The sequence below is a fragment of the Eurytemora carolleeae genome, unplaced genomic scaffold, assembly GCF_000591075.1.
Source record: "Eurytemora carolleeae unplaced genomic scaffold, Eaff_2.0 scaffold163, whole genome shotgun sequence".
NCBI lineage: Eukaryota > Metazoa > Arthropoda > Copepoda > Calanoida > Temoridae > Eurytemora > Eurytemora carolleeae.
The window spans coordinates 345,112-368,559 of record NW_019396644.1 but is presented as its reverse complement, the minus strand read 5'-3'; the positions used below and the strand labels follow the sequence as shown (position 1 = coordinate 368,559).

The following is a 23,448-nucleotide window of genomic DNA, read 5'->3' as shown; positions in this document are numbered from 1 at the left end:
ACCTTGAGACAGGTGTATTCCCTAATTAATCTAATAGCAAGAAAAAAGTGCAAGTTATCAGAAAATACTTCTAATTTAAATATTGGCGTAATCCAGGGTTCATTCTTAGGAGTTATTCTATTCTTAATTTCAATAAATGACATTTCCAATTGCTCTGAGTTTTTACGATCTGTTCTGTTTGCCGACGACATTTCATCTATTTTTTCTGATTCTAATTTTGCAAATTTGGTCTCGTCTGTAGATACTGAACTAATTAAACTATCTTCCTGGTACAGAGCTAATGGGTTAAGTGCGTCCAAAAAAAAAGTTTATTATCTTTAATCCTAAAAATGTTCACCTGCCGGGTGTCCCATGATAAACATGGGAATTCAGTGAAGAATTTGATATCGTCTTTTTGAATAATTCTTTGATTTAGTATTGGAATACTTACTGAGAAAGCTGTGATCTGTAAGAGTTTCGTCTGCTACATATGTTCACATTTTGTTTGTTTATGTTTTGACTGAATATCGCAGTATACAAACAGAGTAAACTTGTCCGTCTTCACTGTTCATCTTGCGGAGACATTATAGACACATCTTTACAGTCTTTTACCCTTTTCATAAAATAAACTCTAGCAGACATAATAATATTATGGCTTTTGAAATTAGGTATTACAATGCTAATTTTTAACAAAGACGATATCGAATTCGTCACTGAATCCCCATATTTTTTGGGACACCCTGTATATTTCAACAACAATTCGATCCTCGTGAAACCACGTGAAACAGATTCCTCTAAAAATTTCTAAAATCCAGCAAATCTCTGACACTTCTGAAGAAAAGTCTGAACGGGTTCTAGGGTTTCTTTTAGACGAAAAACTTAAACTTCGCTCCCATGTCAAAATCTCAAAAATCTCAAGGTCTATCCCATGGATATATAATAAAAGTCTATCTATTGTCTAAGCCAGGTTTAAAATTTACTTGAAATGAGTTGTCTCAAGCTTATTTATTTTGCGCACATTCACTCCCATCTTAATTATTGCAGTAACATATTCTCTCTTCTTTCTAAAAAGGATCTTATTAGAGTTTAGACCCAACAAAAAAAACTGTACGTCTAGTCTTCAAAAAGAGTTATAATTCTCACACTGCCCTTTTCTTAAGAAAAAATGCCGTAACCCCTTTCCAAGATCTTATTCATGTAAATGCCCTCTGTTTTATGTACGAATATAAGTTAAATCGTCTCCCATCATCATTTAGTAATTCATGGAGTTTGAACAGGGATACAGACCCCCAATATATGCTAAGAAATGGCGAAGACTTATGCAATCCACGATTTAAGTACCAGTATTTAAAATCACATCCTCTCTTTTATTTTCCAAATTTATGGAATAGATTTAAAACGGTGTTTAAAACAGTATTGTTAACAGATCAACGTTTTCCAGTAATTTAAAATCCTAATTAATACAATAACTTGATAAAAGCTATAGCATAGATTGTAACTGTTTAGTTTGTTCCTCCCAACAATACCTACTAATAATATATTGCTTTGTTGTCTATTCTCCAGGTTCACTTGAGCTCTCATGATCGGACCTACACAGAACCCTAACACAAATATTCACCTCTCTTTCATTTTACTTTTTATGTATCACATGCTGCATAATCTAAAGTTTTCAGGGACCTGGACCAGACTGCTAGATAATGAGCTCTCCGGGTTTCCTGGCACTGTATAATCTTAGAATTCATCAATGTGTTTTTACCCTTGTATATATATTTACATGTGCCTAATAAACTATTTATTTTATTTATTTATTTAATTTCCAGAACTATTTATTTTTTTAAAAAAGATAATAAAGACGACTTATCTAATTTTCGTCCGATTGGATTAATCAATGGATTTTTTAAAATATTTGAAAAAATTCTGCATAAAAGAATGCTTTAATTTCTCAAGAATAATAACTTTTTAAAACAAATCAATTTGGTTTTTTTGCCAGGACGCAATGTTATGCAAGCAATTACTAAGATTTTAAACTATATTTTCAGCGCACTAAATAATAATGAATCTGTTTTACTTATCATGCTAGATATTTCTAAAGCTTACGACTGTATTGATAACAAGATATACTTTAGAAAAAGCTTGAAAACGCAGGTTTCAGAGGCAACACATTACATTGGTTTGAATCTTACTTACGCGGCAGGGGGTAAAAAGTCCATATAAATGGTACCTTCTCAGACTTATTTGAAATATTAGAGATGGGTCTTGTTCAAGGATCAAGTCTAAGCTGTTTACAATTATTATCTATGTAAATAACTTCTTCTAATCTAACAAACTTTTCCGTGAAGCCTTTGCCGACGACACAAATGCATGGCATCAAAATGTAAAAACTTGAATACTCTTGCAGACACAATAAATAAAGATTTAGAAAAATAACGTGTTGGTACATGTCTGATAAACTTACTATTAACTTTGTGAAAACTAAAGCAATTTGATTTTCAAATTCTCTAAATGCACAAAACAACTGTCCCGATGTTTTCTTTAAACTAGGAAAAACTACACGAAAAAGAAACAGATTCAGTTAGATTCTTTAGAATATGGCTGGATACTAAATTGAACTTTAATGATATACAGGCGATTAACTTTTTCACTTCATGCTACAGGGTGTCCCAATAAACATCGGAATTCAGTGACGAATTCGATATCGTCTTTGTTTGTCTGCTAGAGTTTATTTTATGAAACCAGTAAATGGCTGTAAAGGCTATAATGTATCCGAAAGATAAACAGTAAAGACGGACAAGTTTACTCTGTTAGTTTACTGCAATTTTCTTGTTTTACTAAGTAAAACCGTATGCAGTCAAAACATAAACAAACAAAATGTGAACATAGCAGACGAAACTCTTTACAGATTACAGCTTTCTCAGTAGGTATCACTTTACTAAATCAAAGAATTATTTAAAAAAACGATATCGAATTCGTCACTGAATTCCCATGTTTATTTGGACACCCTGTATGAAAAAAAAATAAAAACTTATTAAGCTTTGAAACCATGAAATTGCTTTATTACTCCTTCTTCCACTCGACATTAATGCTAACTTCAAACAAAAATATTGATAAGATAGAAGCATTGCAAAAGAAAGTTATTCATCTGTTGATGGGGTTACCTAAAATAAGTCACACAGCGGAAGCTTTTGGGCTTTGAACATACTCCCCTTCAGAAAATTAGGAATTTTTAATGTTTTAAAATTTTTATTTCAATTTAAAGGAGACCAATTACCCCCAACATTTAAGAAAGATTTCATAATATAAAAAAATATAAAAAACGTAAATCTTAGAAAGAGAAATGATTTTCTATTCCTAGAGTGAAATCTATTAAAATTGAACTGCTTCCTCCTCACAATTTCCCTAAAATATGGTATAAAAATAAACGACACTTTTCTAAACTTTCAAATATCAATCTTATTTCAAGTTTTAAACAGAATTTAATAGAAGATTTTTATAAGCAGAACAAATGTTTTAATTCTAACACATGCTATGTTTGCAAAAGAATCGAGGAAAGCAAAGACGATTTTACAAAGAAAAGACTAAAAAGATTAAAAAGAGTAAAAGATATAATCAAACATTGCGTAGAACCTATATCTTTTTCACAACTCATAAAGCTTGTTTTAAATTTTTTTAACATTACAAATAAATCTATTATTTTTATTTCTAAAATTTGTTAGTTAATCTTCAAAAAATACTAACAATCCTTCACCATTTTATATTTAATATAATGTAAATAATAAATATGTAACTTTCCTTTTCCTTTCCTTTCCTTTTCCTTTGATTTCTATTTTTCATGTTTTTTTAGAGTTGGGGAAAATATTCCCTCAACCTCTATTTTTGGAAGTTTTAAAATATTTTCTCCTGAAACACTTAATTTTGTATGTTTTTGTTACATTTCATAAATAAATAATTACTTACTACTACAGCTTCTCAACCTCAATCATACAGTTCCCCAACCTTAATCATACATCTTACCCAACCTCAATCATAAAGATCCCCAAACTGAATTGTACAGCCCTCTAACCTGAATTGTACAGCTCCCCAACCTGAATTGTATACAGCTCCCCAACCTCAATCGTACAGTCCCAACCTCAGCCGTAGAGCTCATATTTCGAAGACGACATTCAATTAGTTTTGCTATACTGTCATGTTTCATAAAACATCCTGCATGTTGTGTGTTACAAAGAGAATCTAAATCTGCACACAGCATACATTCAGAATTTGCAGAATTATCTTAAATCCCAAGAAACAAGAAACTTCAAGTGATTTTATTGGAATTTAACCAACTAAGGATAAGACTTTGAAGACGACTTACGGTATCATCCTTGTACTTCTGAGAACCTGAACTCTATGTTTTCTTTCTCCTACAAATCATTAGATAAGCTATTAAAAAAATATAATGGCAGAAGATTATAATTAAACTGGGAAAGGTTATATTTTAAGAGTTTCAGGTAATTTTACAGTATCATCCTCTTTGGGCAACTCTGTATTTTATAAATGTCTATTAAATGTCAATATCAAAAAATTAATGTCTACTAATGAATCTGCTATCTTTTTTGATTATCTAGGTGAAACCAAATTCATGATATTTTGTTTGTTTTTAGATATTTAAAAAAAAGATATTTTTTGATAAAATCATATAAACATCGTGAAACAGAAATCAGTGATATGATTGTTGTCTTGATTTTCTCTTTAATACATGACAGTCAAACACTTTAATATTTGATCAATTTTAAAATCTCAAATTTTTGATAAATTTGCAACAACAACAAACAATTTGGTGACTGTTTATGACCTAAATAACTAGAACTTTAAGTTTGAAAAGAATCTATTTTATTTTGTCAAATGGTGTATTCCTTCTCCATGGAATGACCCAATGGTATTAAATTGTTAAAAATTAGAACCAATCAACTTTTTTATTGTTTAACCATTAGAATTGTAAGTATATAATTTTAAACTGAGAATTAAAAGATTGAGGATTTGAATTCATTGAATTTTGAATTCTGAAAATGAACTGCGTAATTTCGATTATTTCACTTGACAATCCGAGGAGGGGGGTATACAGAATTTAATCCGAGGAGGGCCGGGGGTTTACAGAATTTAATCCGAGGAGGGGGGTTTACAGAATTTAATCCGGTTTACAGGATTTAATCTAAGTATGGCCTTTGGGGACCAGGGAGAGGAATTTTGATCAGGCCCTAGACATTTGTAAACCATGTTCAAGGGTAAATACAGTTTTTGTTTTTCAGTTTTAAGAGTGAAACGGGAGGAAAGGGGAGGGGGACCATGCCAGGAGTCTAGGGTACCCCTCACGACCCCCCCCCCTGGACCCTGAAACAGCGCGCCCAGTTCAAGCTCCAAAAAGGGAAGGCTTGATCATGAGAGCGGAAAGCGTAACACAGTTTTACTGCGTTTTACGCACTCCAGAGAGGGCGGTAGAACTGGGCCCAATAATGTCCAAGCCTGGAGACATAAACGAGGCATAATACAGTAGCGCATGAACACAGTTTACTATACACCCTGAGTAGTGAAGCGCGCATGCGCGCAAGAAAAATTACATAAGATTTTAATTAAGCTTTTATCCACTTAAAAAATTTAATTTGAAATGATTAGACATTTCTAGTTGTGACACATCTTCAGAACTAAATAGTTCGAAAATCTTATTTAATTTGCTATTGTTATTTGTTTAACAACAACTAAAAATTTCAATCTACTAGGTTTTTAGGGTGCTTCGCGCCTATCTTCTATTTAAATTGTGAACATGTTCTTTTTGTTTACATTTTAAAACAAAGAAGAAAAAAATTTTGCTGATATATCTATGTACATGTAAATTTGTTTGTTTGTATCCAATAAACGTCAAAACGGCTGAACCGATCGGGCCCAAATTTTTTATGGGACATCACGTGACCACAGGGAAGGTTTATGAATGATAAAAATTAGAAAAAAGTGCTTTAAAGGTTTTTAATTTTGTAAAAAAATTTAAATTCTTGAAAATCCGCGAATTTCTTTTCAAAAATCCGCAAAATTTTCTTCTTCTTTGATTTAAAATCAAAAGTTTTAAAAGTTTTAGTGTTTAAACATAATATTAATAATTTAGAAAAATATGACGTCGGTCTTACAAAGTTTGCGGAATTCTAAATACATTAAAACGTTAGTATAATTTTTCAAAGATTACAAAATTAATATATGAAGAATTGAGGGAGTGACAGCAATCATCAAAAATGTCAAAAATAGGAATTTCTCAAAAACCCAGGGATTTGATAAATTTCCCAAATGCCTGGGTATCTGGGAAATTTCCCAAAAACCTACAGATATTTCAGAACGGTATATTTTTAAGATTTTGGAAATTTCTCAAATGACTGTAAATTTCCAAGATACCCAGGCATTTGGGAAATTCCCAAAAATACCCAGACATTTCAGGAATTTCCCAAATACCGAGGCATTTGGGGAATTTCTGAAATGCCTAGGTTTTTGGGAAACATTCCAGATTTCATTTGAGAAATTTCCAAAATCTTAAAATTATACGACCCTCGAATACCAATAGGAATTTGGGGAATTTCCCAAATGCCTGGGTATCTGAGAAATTTCCCAAATACCTACAGATATTTGAGGGTGGTTTATTTTTTAGATTTTGGAAATTTCTCAAATGACTGGAAACTTCCAAGATACCCTGCAGGCATTTGGGAAATTCCCCAAATACCCAAACAATTGAGGAATTTCCCAAATACCCAGACATTTGGAGAATTTTCCAAATGCCTAGGTTTTAGGGAAACTCCCCAAATACCCAGACATTTGAGAAATTTCTCAAATACCCAGTCATTTGAGAAATTTCCAAATTCTTAAAAATATACTACCCTCAAATACCCATAGGAATTTGGGGAATTTCCCAAATGCCTGAGTATCTGGGGAATTTCCCAAATGCCTGTTTTAATAAAAAATGCAAATGTTGTCCTGTCATGAGAAATACGCCCATAATACTCGAAAACCTGCTTATATAATTTTTTTTAATCATTTATTCTTTTTAAATTTTCTGATTAGTCCCGGAAAGCCATAAACGATCCGAAATGATGTGGGACACCCTGTCTCTTTACCTTGTTTGAAAATACTTATGTTTTCCAGAAAATTCTTGAATATTTCTAGTTCATTGCATTATTGTTAGTAAGCAATACAATGAAGGCTGCACAACTCAGATTAAAAACCAATCTGGTAACTTGGTTTCAAGAATTTTGTAAAATGTTATGAACAAAAGATTTTATATATAACCGGGCTTTAGGGCACTTCGCGTCCGGTTGCCGAGCAACAATTAAGAAACTGAAGATGGGGGCGAATTGAAGATTAGTTTGATTTTAGTTTGACGATTTTTTTATTTTCTAGGTTGAGAGTTGGAGGGCTTGGGGCTCTTAAACTTATTTTTCTTCTTGGATTTCTTTATTTTTTTATTTGTTCCCTCTCCTTCCTCTCAGATTCATTTAGAGTCCTCGGAGGCAAAAATATCGGAGGTAAGTATTTTAAAAAAATCGGAGGTAAGTATTTAATAAATATCAGAGAAAAGTATTTAAAAAATATCGGAGGTAAGTATTTAAAAAATATCGGAGGTAAGTATTTAAAAAATATCGGAGGTTAGTATTTAAAAAATATCGGAGGTAAGTATTTAAAAATTATCGGAGGTAAGTATTTAAAAAATATCGGAGGTAAGTATTTAAAAAATATCGGAAGTAAGTATTTAAAAAATATCGGAGGTAAGTATTTAAAAAATATTGGAGGTAAGTATTTAAAAAATATTGAAGGTAAGTATTTAAAAAATATCAGAGGTAAGTATTTAAAAAATATCGGAGGTAAGTATTTAAAAAATATCGGAGGTAAGTATTTAAAAAATTTCGGAGGTAAGTATTTAAAAAATATCGGAGGTTAGTATTTAAAAAATATCGGAGGTAAGTATTTAAAAATTATCGGAGGAAAGTATTTAAAAATTTCGGAGGTAAGTATTTAAAAAATTTCGGAGGTAAGTATTTAAAAAATATCGGAGGTAAGTATTTAAAAATATTGGAGGTAAGTATTTAAAAAATATCGGAGGTAAGTATGTAAAAAATATCGGAGGTAAGTATTTAAAAAATATTGGAGGTAAGTATTTAATAAATATTAGAGGTAAGTATTTAAAAAATATCGGAGGTAAGTATTTAATGGAGGTAAGTATTTAAAAAATATCGGAGGTAAGTATTTAATAAATATTAGAGGTAAGTATTTAAAAAATATCGGAGGTAAGTATTTAAAAAATATCGGAGGTAAGTATTTAAAAAAAATATCGGAGGTAAGTATTTAAAAAAGGTGGGTAAAACATAATTTTTGACGATTATCACCTAAAGGGACTGTTGTTAACTAACAAGGGGGTATATCAGAATCACAACGGAACCCTTGAAATCTTTATTTAATTCTTACAGTGGAAGCTTGTTTTCTTGCCAAACAGTGTTAATTCTGATAACTCCCACATTATTTTCTTGGATTTCTATTTCAGAAAAGATATGTCCTCTTCATAAATCTGTTAAACCTTTTCCGATATTTATCCGACGTCGTCGTTTTTGTAGTCTTAGGGTTAAATTCTAACTGTTCTCCATTGTTTTTATAGGATTGTTCACAAAAATATTTGATTTTTATAGGATTGTTCACAAAAATATTTGATTTTTATAGGATTGTTCACAAAAATATCTGATTTTTATAGGATTGTTCACAAAAATATCTGATTTTTATAGGATTGTTCACAAAAATATCTGATTTTTATAGGATTGTTCACTAAAATATCTGATTTTTATTGGATTGTTCAGAAAAATGTCTGATTTTTATAGGATTGTTCACAAAAATATCTGAGTTTTATAGGATTGTTCACAAAAATATCTGATTTTTACGAGATTGTTCACAAAAATATCTGAATTTTATTGGATTGTTCAGAAAAATGTCTGATTTTTATAGGATTTTTCACAAAAATATCTGATTTTTGTAGGATTGTTCACAAAAATATTTGATTTTTATAGGATTGTTCAGAAAAATATCTGATTTTTATAGGATTGTTCACAAAAATATCTGATTTTTATAGGATTGTTCACAAAAATATCTGATTTTTACGAGATTGTTCACAAAAATATTTGATTTTTATAGGATTGTTCAAAAAAATGTCTGATTTTTATAGGATTGTTCACAAAAATATCTGATTTTTACGAGATTGTTCACAAAAATATTTGATTTTTATAGGATTGTTCACAGAAATATCTGATTTTTATAGGATTGTTTACAAAAATATTTGATTTTATAGGATTGTTCACAAAAATATTTGATTTTTATAGGATTGTTCACAAAAATATCTGATTTTTATAGGATTGTTCACGAAATCTGAACTACTGCAGAACCCAATCGTAGGTGTTATGATTGGAGTCCTAGGTACATTTTAAAATTTATTAAAATACAGTTTTCTTTCTTTTTAGAAGATTATAAAAATACAATGAAGACGACTTTTGACATCTAATATGTTTTTTTCAAATTACAAGATTAATACAAGAAAACATAGAGAAGCTGTTAATTGACAAGTTTATGTGTGTCACTGTCCATGCTGTTTAAACGCTTGGTAGAAATCAAAAATTGAAATCTAAAGTTGTTTTCATCGTAACCACACCTAGACAATTTGAATTTTCTAAATGGGGGGGGGGGCAAGGGGGGATTTTAATATATTTAAATTTTAAGATTTTAATGAAATTTTTTTTTTACATTAACAAAAATTTTCTGCTTTTCCTAACAGAATATCCCAGTCGCGCCTTTGAAGCTGATTTTTTTCATTCAGTGACTGTTCTTGTTCAATCCTCATCCACCTCCACCTCCATCATTGTTGGTTTAGTATCCGCAGGCGCTGCTCCTGTCAGGTCAGTAGCTGCTCCATAATATTTGGTTGGTTTAGTATCCGCAGGCACTGCTCCTGTCAGGTCAGTAGCTGCTCCATAATATTTAGTTGGCTTAGTATCCGCAGGCGCTGCGTCTGTCAGGCAGTAGATGCTCCATTATATTTGGTTGGTTTAGTATCAGAAGGCGCTGCTCCTGTCAGGTCAGTAGCTGCTCCATAATATTTAGTTGGCTTAGTATCCACAGGCACTGCTCCTGTCAGGCAGTAGCTGCTCCATTTTATTTGGTTGGTTTAGTATCAGCAGACGCTGCTCCTGTCAGGTCAGTAGCTGCTCCATTATATTTGGTTGGTTTAGTATCAGAAGGCGCTGCTCCTGTCAGGTCAGTAGCTGCTCCATAATATTTGGTTGGTTTAGTATCAGCAGGCGCTGCTCCTGTCACGTCAGTAGCTGCTCCATAATATTTAGTTGGCTTAGTATCCGCAGGCGCTGCTCCTGTCAGGTCAGTAGCTGCTCCATAATATTTGGTTGGCTTAGTATCCGCAGGCGCTGCTCCTGTCACGTCAGTAGCTGCTCCATAATATCTAGTTGGCTTAGTATCCGCAGGCGCTGCTCCTGTCAGGTCAGTGTAGCTGCTCCATAATATTAAGTTGGTTTATTATTTTTTTTATAATTATTATTTAGTACTGTTATTCCTATTATTATTTAGTACTGTTATTCTTATTAATATTTATTACTGTTATTTCTATTATTATTATTTAGTACTGTTATTCCTATTATTATTTATTACTGTTATTCCTATTATTATTTAGTACTGTTATTCCTGCTTTTATTATTTAAGACTGTTATCCCTATTATTATTTAGTACTGAGTACTGTTATCCCTATTATTATTTAGTACTGTTATTCCTATTATTATTTAGTACTGTTATTCCTATTATTATTTAGTACTGTATTATTATTTAGTACTGTTATTCCTATTATTATTTAGTACTGTGATTACTATTATTATTTAGTACTGTTATTCCTATTATGACTTAGTACTGTTTTTCCTATTATTAGTTAGTACTGTTATTACTATTACTATTTATCACTGCTATATCTACTGTTCTTTTTTTTTAGTACTGCTATACCCAACACTGTTCAGTACTGCTATACCTAACACTGTTCAGTACTGCTATACCTAACACTGTTCAGTACTGCTATACTTTATTATCATTTCGTAACTGCTGTACTTAGCAAGGTTTATAGTACTGCACTTTTCTTAATTTTGTTTTGAAACTGATACGGTTCAGTAAATGCTACAGTGATATGACTATTATTATTTAGCACTGCTATACCTATGATTATGGGCTCAAATATTGGAACTTCAGTTACAAACACAATTGTGTCTTTTTCCCAGGTAAATTATCAGAAGTCATCTTTAAGCATTGAAAAAATCGAATTATTATTATTATTATTATTATTATTATTGTTATTATTATTATCATTATTATTATTATTATTATCATTATTATTATTATTATTATTATTATAAACTTATTACTCTCGGGAAAATTTAAACAGTGCTTAAATATAATTTAACATGCTCGTAGGACGGTTATTTGAGAATGTGAACTTAAAATTATACATTTTTGCTCGAATTAAAACTGAATTTTGCAGTTGCATTGTAATGCATATTTTTGAGTTCACATGCTAAATATCAGCACCATAGACCATAGTTGCTATGCTTACACCCCTGTCCCACTCATACGAAAATATTAGGCATTCCTATGAAAACCTCAGGTTTCGGCTATGCGCTCTGATTTAATCTTATAATAACCCTATTGAATCGATTTGTTCCGGTCTGTAAACTAAAAAATTGATTTTAAAACTATTTAACGATGAACCTATATTTATACTGAGCTTGTCAGTCTGTTTGTTTTGTAACCGATAAACTTAAAACGACTGCACTAATCAGGCCCAAATTTTATGTGATACCTCTGCACAGATGCAGTACCTTACAAAACATGAAAATGATTTAAGATGGCCGACTTTCAGAGTAACATAAAGTTAAAAGCTACGCTTTACAGGAAAGGGGACGCGCGCAAAGCGCCCTTAAAGCCTAGTTAATATACATTTATATTATTATTTATTTTGCATCAGGTGATCTCTGGTTTTCTTGAATATATAACTTCCAAGATGGTGGATCACATAGCATCCTCAAAGGTAAAAATTAAATTTTCTTGAATTATTTTAATATTTTTAAATGTTCACATTTTCACGACTTTTTAAATCACTATTTTTTTTTGGCTCAATCCTTAAGGTATCTCCATCTGTTTCACGTGACTAGTATTCTGCACTACAATTGGTGAAAGTTCTGGTCACGTGATACAGACGAATCATATTATCAATTATCAGCCGATACAAGCAAAACAGTGGAACTTTTGTGAAGAAGTGTTCATCCATTTCAAGAGTTAATTTCCCGATTCCCAGTGGTACACTTTAATCAATCGTTTAATCAAAACTGTCGAGTTTATCCTAGCTTTTATATCTATAATTCATACTTTTTAACCTCGGGAAGGAATTAACAGAATTGAACATTCTTTAAAATAGAAAAAAGACATTACGGGTCATTTGAGATGACGTTTTCCGCCACTCTGAATTAATCGTTAACCATCAGATTCAGACTTGAAATTTTGAAAATGGAAAAAGATGAAGACGCAAATTATTTATTTCTAGGGAAACAGCAGCAGCCTCGGCGGTGAAACATCAAGTCCAGACTTTCTTAAGAAAGTGACCGGTCCTTTTACAAAGGTAATGGAAATGAGTTTTTGTCACAAACTCTAATTTTTTAATCATCTTTGCAACCCGATGTCGTAGATCTTTGATATTTCTAACTATATAATTCTGTTAGATCATATGGTCTAAGTTTTAAACATCAAAGGATTACATCATCAGGTTGCGAAGGTATAGGGATCAGGAAATTTAAGCTTTTGGCAAAAACTCAATTCCTATTTATAATTTGCTAAATACTTTATATTTTTATTGAACCATATAAAATCGTTCATGGTGAGTGTTTTTTATCTGAATACCAATTAAAAGGACTGTAAAGGAAAAATGAAAGGGGGTATAGAATAAAACTTGACAATGTCAGGAGTTGATCTTTACATTTAAGACATTTATCTGATGTTCCTGTCTCGAGAAATTGATATAAAACTGTGTCAAATTTAAACGAAAATTCATACATATGCAATTTAAAAAAAGTTTGTAGTATTAAACAGATAATTTACCAACAAATACGCAACCTATCAAAAATAAAAAAATTCTCCCGGTTAATACGCCTTGTTGCTATACCTAGCGATTTCTATACGTTGGATTTCTATAATGTTTGACACTACACATTGATACACTTTATAGACGTACCCGTAGCCAGCATATATTTCAACTAGCCTGGGAACTTAGAGTTGCCCAAGATACTCAATAGTTACTCCCACCGTAAATTACGATTTTAGCTATTGAAAAGGGGACCCATGCTCAATTTATAATCTTGCAACCAAGCTAAGAATGTTCCTGTGGTTCTCTCGAGTTCCCCAATCAAGATTTGAGGCAAACCGGTTCAGAGAATCTTGAGTTATGATCGGACAAACAACTTGACACTGTATTGATATCTATGCTGACCACTGTACAATATTCTAATCCTGTTTTAGTCAATAATCCAGCTGGATAAGCATGTACTAGAAGCTTGGGCTGCTAATGACCCGGAATATGCAAATGTAACAACAATACTTAAACTAAATTGCAAGGTAAACATATAGTGTTCATGTTAAGGGGTAGAATCATAAAAAAGTTAAAATATCAAATTAAATTTAAAAAGTAGGAAAGAGAGAATGCCTAGAAAGAAGAAAAGACAAAAAGTCATGGTTAAAAAGCATAGAGAATAGAATATATAGAGAGGAATTAAAAGAATCTCTCGGTATGAATTTTTTCAGTCCCTTTCAGCCTGAAAGGGAGTTCAAAGTGTACAAATCATGTAAATGTTCACAAATTATATGCAGTAGAGTACATTAATACAGTATGTTCCCTAGACTATTCATTTCAACTTCGAATTTTTTAAACTGTTAAATAAACTTTATAATGAATTAGGTGAATAAAAAACATCATTTGATTTATAGTTATAACGGAAAATCATCGTTTGTAAAGTGGAAGGCATAGAGTTTATGTGAAATGATCATTGGTCAATTATGAAACCAGCCTATTTTATAATTTGGTTTTCTTTTAACAATAATTTTAGATTTTCTTTAAAATGATATTCCAGGGCCCAAAAGGTTATATAGCATAAATATGTGAAGTACACCTGCAGTATGGAAACAGTACAACAAAATGGCCGTTTTACACTTTTTTCTAGTAAATTCCCCTCTAATATATATTCTATTCTCTATGTTAAAAGTCATGGTTAAAAAGAAAACACAAAAAATGGAATTTGTAGAAAGTAGTAAATACTAATTTAAAGTGTTAAAAAATAGAAAAGAAAAAAATGAATCTTAAGCTATAGCAACTATAAATAAAAAAATAGCATAGAAAAAAGTTGAAAAGACTTTTGGCCCCAGTCTTTTCTAGGCGCAGCAAACCCAGCAACTATAATTTATAGTTTCTTTGTTTTTTAAATAAGTCTTTTTGATTTCTTTTAGTCATTTATCAAACCTCGCTTTGAAGCGATTTCCATGTTTTATTTTGTATTTTTCGTAATTGTTGTTTGGCGCCAAATAATCAAAAAAAAAGTTTTGACGTTGAGATGAATATTAGATCTATGTATAGGGTGAGAACGAGACAATGTTGGAGAGGTGTCCCTATCTATTTGCCTTTCTAGGCCCACAAGGTAAACAAACAGCAGGCCCGTAGCCAGGATATTTCCTAGGGGGCCGGGGTGCAAACAGCAGGCCCGTAGCCAGGATATTTCCTAGGGGGCCGGGTTGCAAACAGCAGGCCCGTAGCCAGGATATTTTCTAGGGGACCGGGGTGCAAACAGCAGATCCGTAGTCAGGATATTTCCTAAGGGGCCGGGGTGCAAACAGCAGGCCCGTAGTCAGGATATTTCCTAGGGGGCAGGGGTGCAAACAGCAGGCCCGTGGCCAGGATATTCCCTAGGGGGTTGCAAAGAGGGGTGTTGTAGTATGGGATCAGGATCACCAAGTGAAACGTAATAAAAAATTTTGTAATTTTAATTTGAAAACTAATATAATAGCTAAAACTAGTATTTTTAGCTTGAACTTAATGCGACGGTGAAAATTCGATTTTTCCTGAATTTGATGTTTTGAAAATTTTCATTATTTTTTTTTAGCTCAGTATTGGATAAAAGAAAATATTGATAATGTTGATATTACTGCTCACGTTCACGCTGATTTAGAATTGTCTGGACAAAATATTGAAACTTTGAAACTGAGGCAATGTTACGGCAAAATTTAAAGAACTGAATTTTTGATAAATACTGGAACATATTATGTTACATTGTATGTATGTATATCGACTTATGCGAAAGAACAAAAATCTGCTCGATCAGACAATCAATTACCTCGGGAAAAATTTGAAAAATTTAATTAATAACATCTCAATTTTTCAAGAGAAGATTTTACCAAGAAACTACAGTAATAACCAGAAAACAATGGAAAAGGAAGACGACATAATAGCAATATTTGCGCGTACTTGATGTTATTACAGAGAAAAAAGTTTCACTAGACGCTTATTAAATCAATAATTTGATGAAATGGGTCTGTTTCAATTGAACAATTCTTGTGTTTCTTGTCCATTAGACTTTTTAAAATTATACCTTGATTCTAAAAGCCGTCTTCCTATTCCGGAGTTTTCTGGTTATTACTGTAATTCAAAAGGAGGGTGCAAATTCTTCGTTGCACACCCATTTTAGGAGAAAGTGGGGTGAACCTGACCCCTTGCACCCCCCTAGCTAGGAGGGTGCACCTGACCCCTTGCACCCCCCTAGCTAGTGGGGTGCACCTGACCCCTTGCACCCCCCTAGCTAGTGGGGTGCACCTGACCCCTTGCACCCCCCTAGCTAGTGGGGTGCACCTGACCCCTTGCACCCCCCTAGCTAGTGGGGTGCACCTGACCCCTTGCACCCCCCTAGCTACGGCCCTAAAAAAACAGAATAAATGGTGGACACCTTTATTGTATAGGATTTTCAGCGGAATGACAAAATCGCTGTGCAATTTTTTTCTGCGTAAATTTCGCGCAAAAATTGTATGTCAATGTCAAATTCATGCGACAATAGCCATGAAGGATTTTTTAGTTCTTTCTTAATGTTACCGTTAGTTAAAGATCTTAATTATATTAACGGCGTAACGGTCGACAGTTTATGCTGACGATTATTTTTTACATATAAATAAAATATCGCCTTGAGTTTAAGTGTACACGCAATAATTCATTTTCTAAATTCTGTAAGTTTCATTCAATTTTAAGCAGAAAATTAACGAAAGTCGCCGTTATTTTTGTAGCGTTCATTCTTTTTTATTTTACGCACTCTCCGCTCAATTCCATTTTTTTTGGATTTTTAGTGTTTGCTCTTTTTTACATAAACGGTTATTTTCCTTTTGCAATTTCCTTTCTGAACAGAGAAACCACAATAAAAAATAATAAATAATTTTTGAAGAGAAGATGATGGATGTCCCCTCTTAGCTTTGTTTTATAGGATCTGATATTTGAGACAGATATATAGGAATCCTATAACTTTTATAGCTCCGTATTCTAGGATCTGATTTTGGAGACAAATATATAGAGATCCTACTCCTATAGCTCTGTATTCTAGGATCTGATATCGGAGACAAATATATAGGGATCCTAGTCCTATAGCTCTGTATTCTAGGATCTGATATTGGAGACAAATATATGGGGATTCTAGTCCTACAGCTCTGTATTCTAGCATTTGATATTTGAGACAGATATATAGGAATCCTAAACAACTATAGTTCTGTATTCTAGGATCTGATATTGGAGACAAATACATAGGGATCCTAGTCCTATAGCTCTGTATTCTAGCATCTCATATTTGAGACAGATATATAGGAATCCTATAACATCTATAATTCTGTACTCTAGGATCTGATATTGGAGACAAATATATAGGGATCCTAGTCCTATAGCTCTGTATTCTAGCATCTGATATTTGAGACAGATATATAGGAATCCTATAACATCTATAGTTCTGTATTCTAGGATCTGATATTGGAGACAAATATATAGGGATCCTAGTTTTATAGCTCTGTATTCTAGGATCTGATATTTGAGACAGATATATTGGAATCCTATAACTTCTATAGCTCTGTATTCTAGCATCTGATATTTGAGACAGATATATAGGAATCCTATAACATCTATAGTTCTGTATTCTAGGATCTGATATTGGAGACAAATATATAGGGATCCTAGTTTTATAGCTCTGTATTCTAGGATCTGATATTTGAGACAGATATATTGGAATCCTATAACTTCTATAGCTCTGTATTCTAGCATCTGATATTGGAGACAGATATATAGGAATCCTATAACATCTATAGTTCTGTATTCTAGGATCTGATATTGGAGACAAATATATAGGAATCCTATAACATCTATAGTTCTGTATTCTAGGATCTGATATTGGAGACAAATATATGGGGATCTTACTACTAGCATTGGCCTTGGGTATGCTCTCAGGGTGTCTATTAGGTAAACGAGGGGTATTTTGTAAAATACCCTTTGGAATAAAATGACATTTTTTTCCATGCTCAACCATTCAGCTTTTTTACCCAAACATACAAAAGTATACGTACCAGTTGTATCTATAAAACTGTCCAATAGGAAGCTGTTGAGGCTAGTGGTAAAACTTTATAATAACAGCAATTAAACACAAGCTTGTCGTCTTCCTATTCCACAGCTTTATTGGTATCACTGTAGTAAACTGAATGCAACCTGTTTAATTCTTGAGAACTAATTTAAAATATGAGAATAATTGTTTGTTAATTATCTACATTTTATTTTTGTTTTCTAGGAATGGTGAAATCTCTGAATTCTTTGCTGGGAACCAGAGTAAAAGGATTTATAGAACGAACAATAAATACAGATATTCCTATTCGGTAAACAAAACAATAATTTTATTTACCTTCTTTTGTAATTCAGTTATATCCTATTTATGTTACATCTATATATATAATTTGCTTTTCTGTCTGTCTGTTACCAAATAGCGGGTAACAGAAATGTATTACTTTGTTGATTGTGATGTTTAGTTACTATCTTACTGTTCTAGTATTATATTGCGCAACTACTGTACTGAAAGCACTAATCTGTACTATATTGTACATAATAAACTGTGCTGCACCATTACTGTACAAGCCTGTATTTCAGAGGCCTGGGTTGGTTGACCGGCTACATGTACATGTTTGTCGGAGCTGTAATTACTGTACTTGTACAATCCAGTTCAGTATTTACCTCCACCCTAACACCCCTGGCAGGGGCGGGGCTCATCAGCTTAGAGAGGGCGTACCCCCTCACCCTGGGATCTAATATTGGAACAACGACGACATCTCTCATCGCCAGTATCGCGGCAGGCGGGGAAAATGTTGCTGATGTAAGTATTTTTTATAGAATTAGTCAAAATAAAGATTTTTTAAAAATTATAAATCTTTTATTTCAAATAATCCATTTTATTGTTCAAGTGTCTCATATTTCATTTTCGTGAAATAGAGCACATTAATCTCCCCAGTAGGGGATGCGTCATTTTGCCGTCCATAGGCTGTATGTACCCTGTACAAAACATTCTCTCATGTTGCCTAAAAGTCAGGTCGGTACTTCAAATGAACCGATATTTTCAGTGTTTAAAACGTAAACATAATGAGTTTAATTCTTAATTTTCTGTGATACAATTTTTAGCTAATTGTTGTCTTTGTTCTTTGTTTAGATTTTAAACTTTATAATTCCCTAAAAATGTTTTCTTGACATATTCCCGAGATATGGATGCATCAGTTATAGCAGCGTCAAATATAAATCCTTTTATGATATTAATTATTCATTGTTTACAGGCGATTCAGATAGCATTGGTTCACTTGATGTTTAATTTAATTGGTATAATACTGTTCTATCCAATACCAGTTCTGAGATGGCCGATATCTCTAGCCCGTACCCTTGGAGATAATACTGCACAGTACAGGTATACTAGAGCCCGTACCCTTGGAGATAATACTGTACAGTACAGGTATACTAGAGACCGTACACTTGGAGATAATACTGCACAGTACAGGTATACTAGAGCCCGTACCCCTTGAAGATAATACTGCACAGTACAGGTATACTAGAGACCGTACCCTTGGAGATAATACTGCACAGTACAGGTATACTAGAGCCCGTACACTTGGAGATAATTCTGCACAGTACAGGTATACTAGAGCCCGTACCCTTGGAGATAATACTTTACAGTACAGGTATACTAGAGCCCGTACACTTGGAGATAATACTGTATAGTACAGGTATACTAGAGCCCGTATCCTTGGAGATAATACTGTACAGTACAGGTATGCTAGAGCCCGTATCCTTGGAGATAATGCTTTACAGTACAGGTATACTAGAGCCCGTATCCTTGGAGATAATGCTTTACAGTACAGGTATACTAGAGCCCGTACACTTGGAGATAATACTGCACAGTACAGGTATACTAGAGCCCGTATCCTTGGAGATAATACTGTACAGTACAGGTATACTAGAGCCCGTATCCTTGGAGATAATACTGCACAGTACAGGTATACTAGAGCCCGTACCCTTGGAGATAGTACAGTACAGTAAAGGTATATTAGAGCTCGTACCTTTGGAGATAATACTGTACAGTACAGGTATATTAGAGTCCGTACCCTTGGAGATAATACTGTACAGTACAGGTATTATAGAGCCCGTATCTTTGGAGATAATACTGTACAGTACAGGTATACTAGAGACCGTATCCTTGGAGATAATACTGTATAGTACAGGTATACTAGAGCCCGTACCCTTGGAGATAGTACAGTACAGTACAGGTATATTAGAGCTCGTACCCTTGGAGATAATACTGTACAGTACAGGTATTATAGAGCCCGTACCTTTGGAGATAATACTGTACAGTACAGGTATACTAGAGCCCGTATCCTTGGAGATAATACTGTACAGTTCAGGTATACTAGAGCCCGTACCCTTGGAGATAGTACAGTACAGTACAGGTATATTAGAGCTCGTATCCTTGGAGATAATACTGTACAGTTCAGGTATACTAGAGCCCGTACCCTTGGAGATAGTACAGTACATTACAGGTATACTAGAGCCCGTACCCTTGGAGATAGTACAGTACAGTACAGGTACAGTACAAGGGTCAACACAATTTCAAGTGACCCTCCATTTCAAGTGAGGCATTTTTGAGTTACAAATAAGTACTTTAAAAATCTTTATCTGTGGCACAATCGGGAAGATGCAATTGTTTTTCTAACAGGAAAAATCTAATTCTAAAAATTTATTTTTGTCTTCAGCATAAATTGCCAAGTAACTTTTATAGTTATAAATTTTCAGATAGTAAAAACAAGAATATCGTTCTTGTTTTTACTCAGACGTAGTTTTAAATTGGTACTATAGTGAATCGTACATATACATAAAAATATATATTCAAAAATAAAGAATTCAAAATAACTAAACGATGAACAACATTCATGCTTACACACTTTCTCAGGGTGAACATTTTACATACATATTGCAATAAATACAATTACTCTCATAAAGCCTCAAATCCTTGATTGTTTAAAATCAGACCAAAAAGTATACTCAACACCGTAACAAAAACTACTCTTTCGTACTCGGTTTAAGTGGAGTGACCATGGCTAGACATTGTAGTTGTGCTGAGAATACAGTACTATAGAGAACAACTTTAGGATTTATTTGATGAGACATTTTTACGGTTACAAGTTTTAAATAAGAGCATAAAAGTCGCTTGTAATATTTCACCAGTTGTTTCGGTCGATAAATCTGCTAGCAATAATTCTACAGTAAACTACATAATAAGAAAATAATTGTAAAAAACCGTTTTTTATCTCCTGACTGAAGCAACTGGTGAAATATTAAAACGACGTTACACTCTTATTTAAAAATTGTACAATGTAAAAACATCTTATTGGTAAATCAAATGAATCCTAACACTTTTCTTTATGATACTGCATTCTCAGCTCTACTACCGTGTCTAGCCAGTCGCTCCCTTTAAGAAAACTCCCTTTGTGCGTGCTTTTTGTAGAGTTTACTAATATTAGATGGATTTCTCTGGTTTATCTGATCGGGATGTTTTTTCTCTTCCCCATAATAATTTTTGCAATCTCCCTGGCCGGGCCCCTCGCCATGTACATCATCCTCCTTCCCATCGCCATCATCATCATCCTCGCTATCATCATCAACTTAGTTCAGAACCATAAACCTTCAATTCTCCCAGGTGGGTTCCTTGTCAATACCAGATTTTAAGAACGTTTCGGAGATTTTTCTTTTTAATTGGTGAACTTTAGAATTTCAAAAATCGAAAATAAACCTTCCCCAAGGTCAATTTGTGAGGTGTCAGAAAATTAAATTGATCTTTCATTTGTCTTAGCGTTTGTTGGAGCAAAACCAACAGAAAAAGCAAATATTAAAAAATATATAGATCGTGGGATCTCTGCCTTAATATATGCGCTTAATTATTGCGCGTAAAGCACAAAATCAATATCTCAATACTGTTTTCTTAGGATTTCTAAAAAATTGGGACTTTTTGCCACTTTTTCTGCATTCCTTGGAGCCATATGACAAAATTATTACCAGGTATCAATATCATTATCATTATCTTTATTCATTAGTATCATTATCATTATCTTTATTCATTAGTATCATATTATCATTATCTTTATTCATTAGTGTTATTATCATTATCTTTATTCATTAGTATCATATTATCATTATCTTTATTCATTAGTATTATTATCAATATCTTTTTTCATTAGTATCATATTATCATTATCTTTATTCATTAGTATCATATTATCATTATCTTTATTCATTAGTATAGTTATCATTATCTTTATTCACTAGTATCATTATCATTATTTGTTATTATCATTATTATCTTTATCCTTATATTTAAAGATTGTGTGGTTGGTGTAGATGTTGTAAGCCTTCAACTGTAAGTCCTACAAGTAATACTGGAGAAAATGAAGAGGAAAATACAGAGGAAGGAAAGAAGGGAGAAGAGAAGGAAGGGGGGAAGGAGAAAGAAGGCAAAATGGAGAAGGAAGCTTCGACCAGTCTGAAAAAAATGACCAAAGACAATGAAGGGTTTGAAAATTATGAAGTTGTATGAAACTTAAAAAAATGGAATTTATAAAGTACAAAGATTGTTGTGATAGTTTGAGCCTGTACAAATTTATCAGTATATACCTATCTATATACCCACTCGGATAATAGCGTTGGAGCTCTTAGTTATGTATTAGCAGTTAGCATTTGTATAACGAAATTTTTGATGTACACTGTACATAATTGTAAGTTGTTTGAAAAAAATATAATTATTTTACTTTTGACTACTGTTACCGATCCATGATTTCCCCATCAGTTTGTCGATGTTAAGTTACTGTACAATTCCTTGGGATATTTTTATATTATAAACATTTATTCACACACAAAGATAGAAATACATATATAAATGGCGTAGTTTAAATTTGTTTAAGTAAATTTTTGAATATATAGCTTTCAGGGGCGTATTCAGGAATTTGTCCAGGGGGGGGGGGCTCAGCACCCGTTGGGGCCTGAAAACCCGCTGAAATCCATAGATTTCACTGGTCCACCCCTGAATAGGCCTGATAGCTTTTTAAAAGAAAAAAGAAAAATAGCAAAATTATGCACAAATAGGCGACATTGATCATTACTCATTACATAACATATTTATCATTTCAGTTATTACGTAATCATCGAAACCTTCAACATATAAATTATTCGTTCTTGTAAAACCGTGATCTTTCCACAAAATATGTCATTTGCTTCTTAACTAACATTTTACTAAGATCAGAAAGATTTACAGAACAATCATTTGCAATGGAAAATAAATTTTTGCCAAGAACTGCAGTGTTAAGGTCATTTTTGCATAAATTAGAAAGAAATCTAATGCAAAGCTTAGAACTTGCTTCAATAGATTTAAAGAAAGACAAACATCTACTGGTTAACATAGTTATTACATGTAAACATTGTGAAATACTTTCAATCAGATACCTATGCGTATCTCTAGGTAAGAATTCAAATAGCAGTATTCCATGCTGTATACAATTTTGAAACACATTGGGAACTCAAGTCCCAAATAATAGATCCATAAAAACTACAACAATAAATATTATACAGTTTCAAAATAACATTAGGACTGTTAAAATAAAATTCTTGGTTAAGGGAGTAAACTTTTTAAAAGAAAATAGATCGTTTTTTATTGCAATATATGGTCGTTGAATTATCACTTTGCAGAACATTTCCTAAATGTTTCAAGTCGTTGACAAATGGTAAAGGTAATTCATTCAATA

General features: G+C 32.7%; 2 protein-coding genes across 2 annotated transcripts; both read left to right on the top strand.

Annotated features, from left to right (window-relative positions):
• The first annotated feature begins 6,083 nt into the window (after window positions 1-6,083).
• On the top strand, window positions 6,084-11,511 carry LOC111706806 (sodium-dependent phosphate transport protein 2A). Its single transcript, XM_023479748.1, has 6 exons — window positions 6,084-6,165; window positions 7,390-7,514; window positions 9,382-9,444; window positions 9,842-9,920; window positions 11,225-11,297; window positions 11,491-11,511. The coding sequence occupies exons 1-6, from the start codon at window positions 6,119-6,121 to the stop codon at window positions 11,509-11,511; spliced, it is 408 nt and encodes a 135-aa protein (XP_023335516.1). The 5' UTR covers window positions 6,084-6,118.
• Window positions 11,512-12,044: 533 nt separating this feature from the next.
• LOC111706809 (sodium-dependent phosphate transport protein 2A) lies at window positions 12,045-22,464 on the top strand. The gene is made up of 11 exons (XM_023479751.1): window positions 12,045-12,103; window positions 12,617-12,691; window positions 13,585-13,680; window positions 14,693-14,753; window positions 17,516-17,593; window positions 17,916-18,000; window positions 18,269-18,491; window positions 18,943-19,070; window positions 21,178-21,353; window positions 21,640-21,712; window positions 22,034-22,464. The coding sequence occupies exons 1-11, from the start codon at window positions 12,077-12,079 to the stop codon at window positions 22,245-22,247; spliced, it is 1,236 nt and encodes a 411-aa protein (XP_023335519.1). The 5' UTR covers window positions 12,045-12,076; the 3' UTR covers window positions 22,248-22,464.
• The last annotated feature ends 984 nt before the right edge of the window (window positions 22,465-23,448 follow it).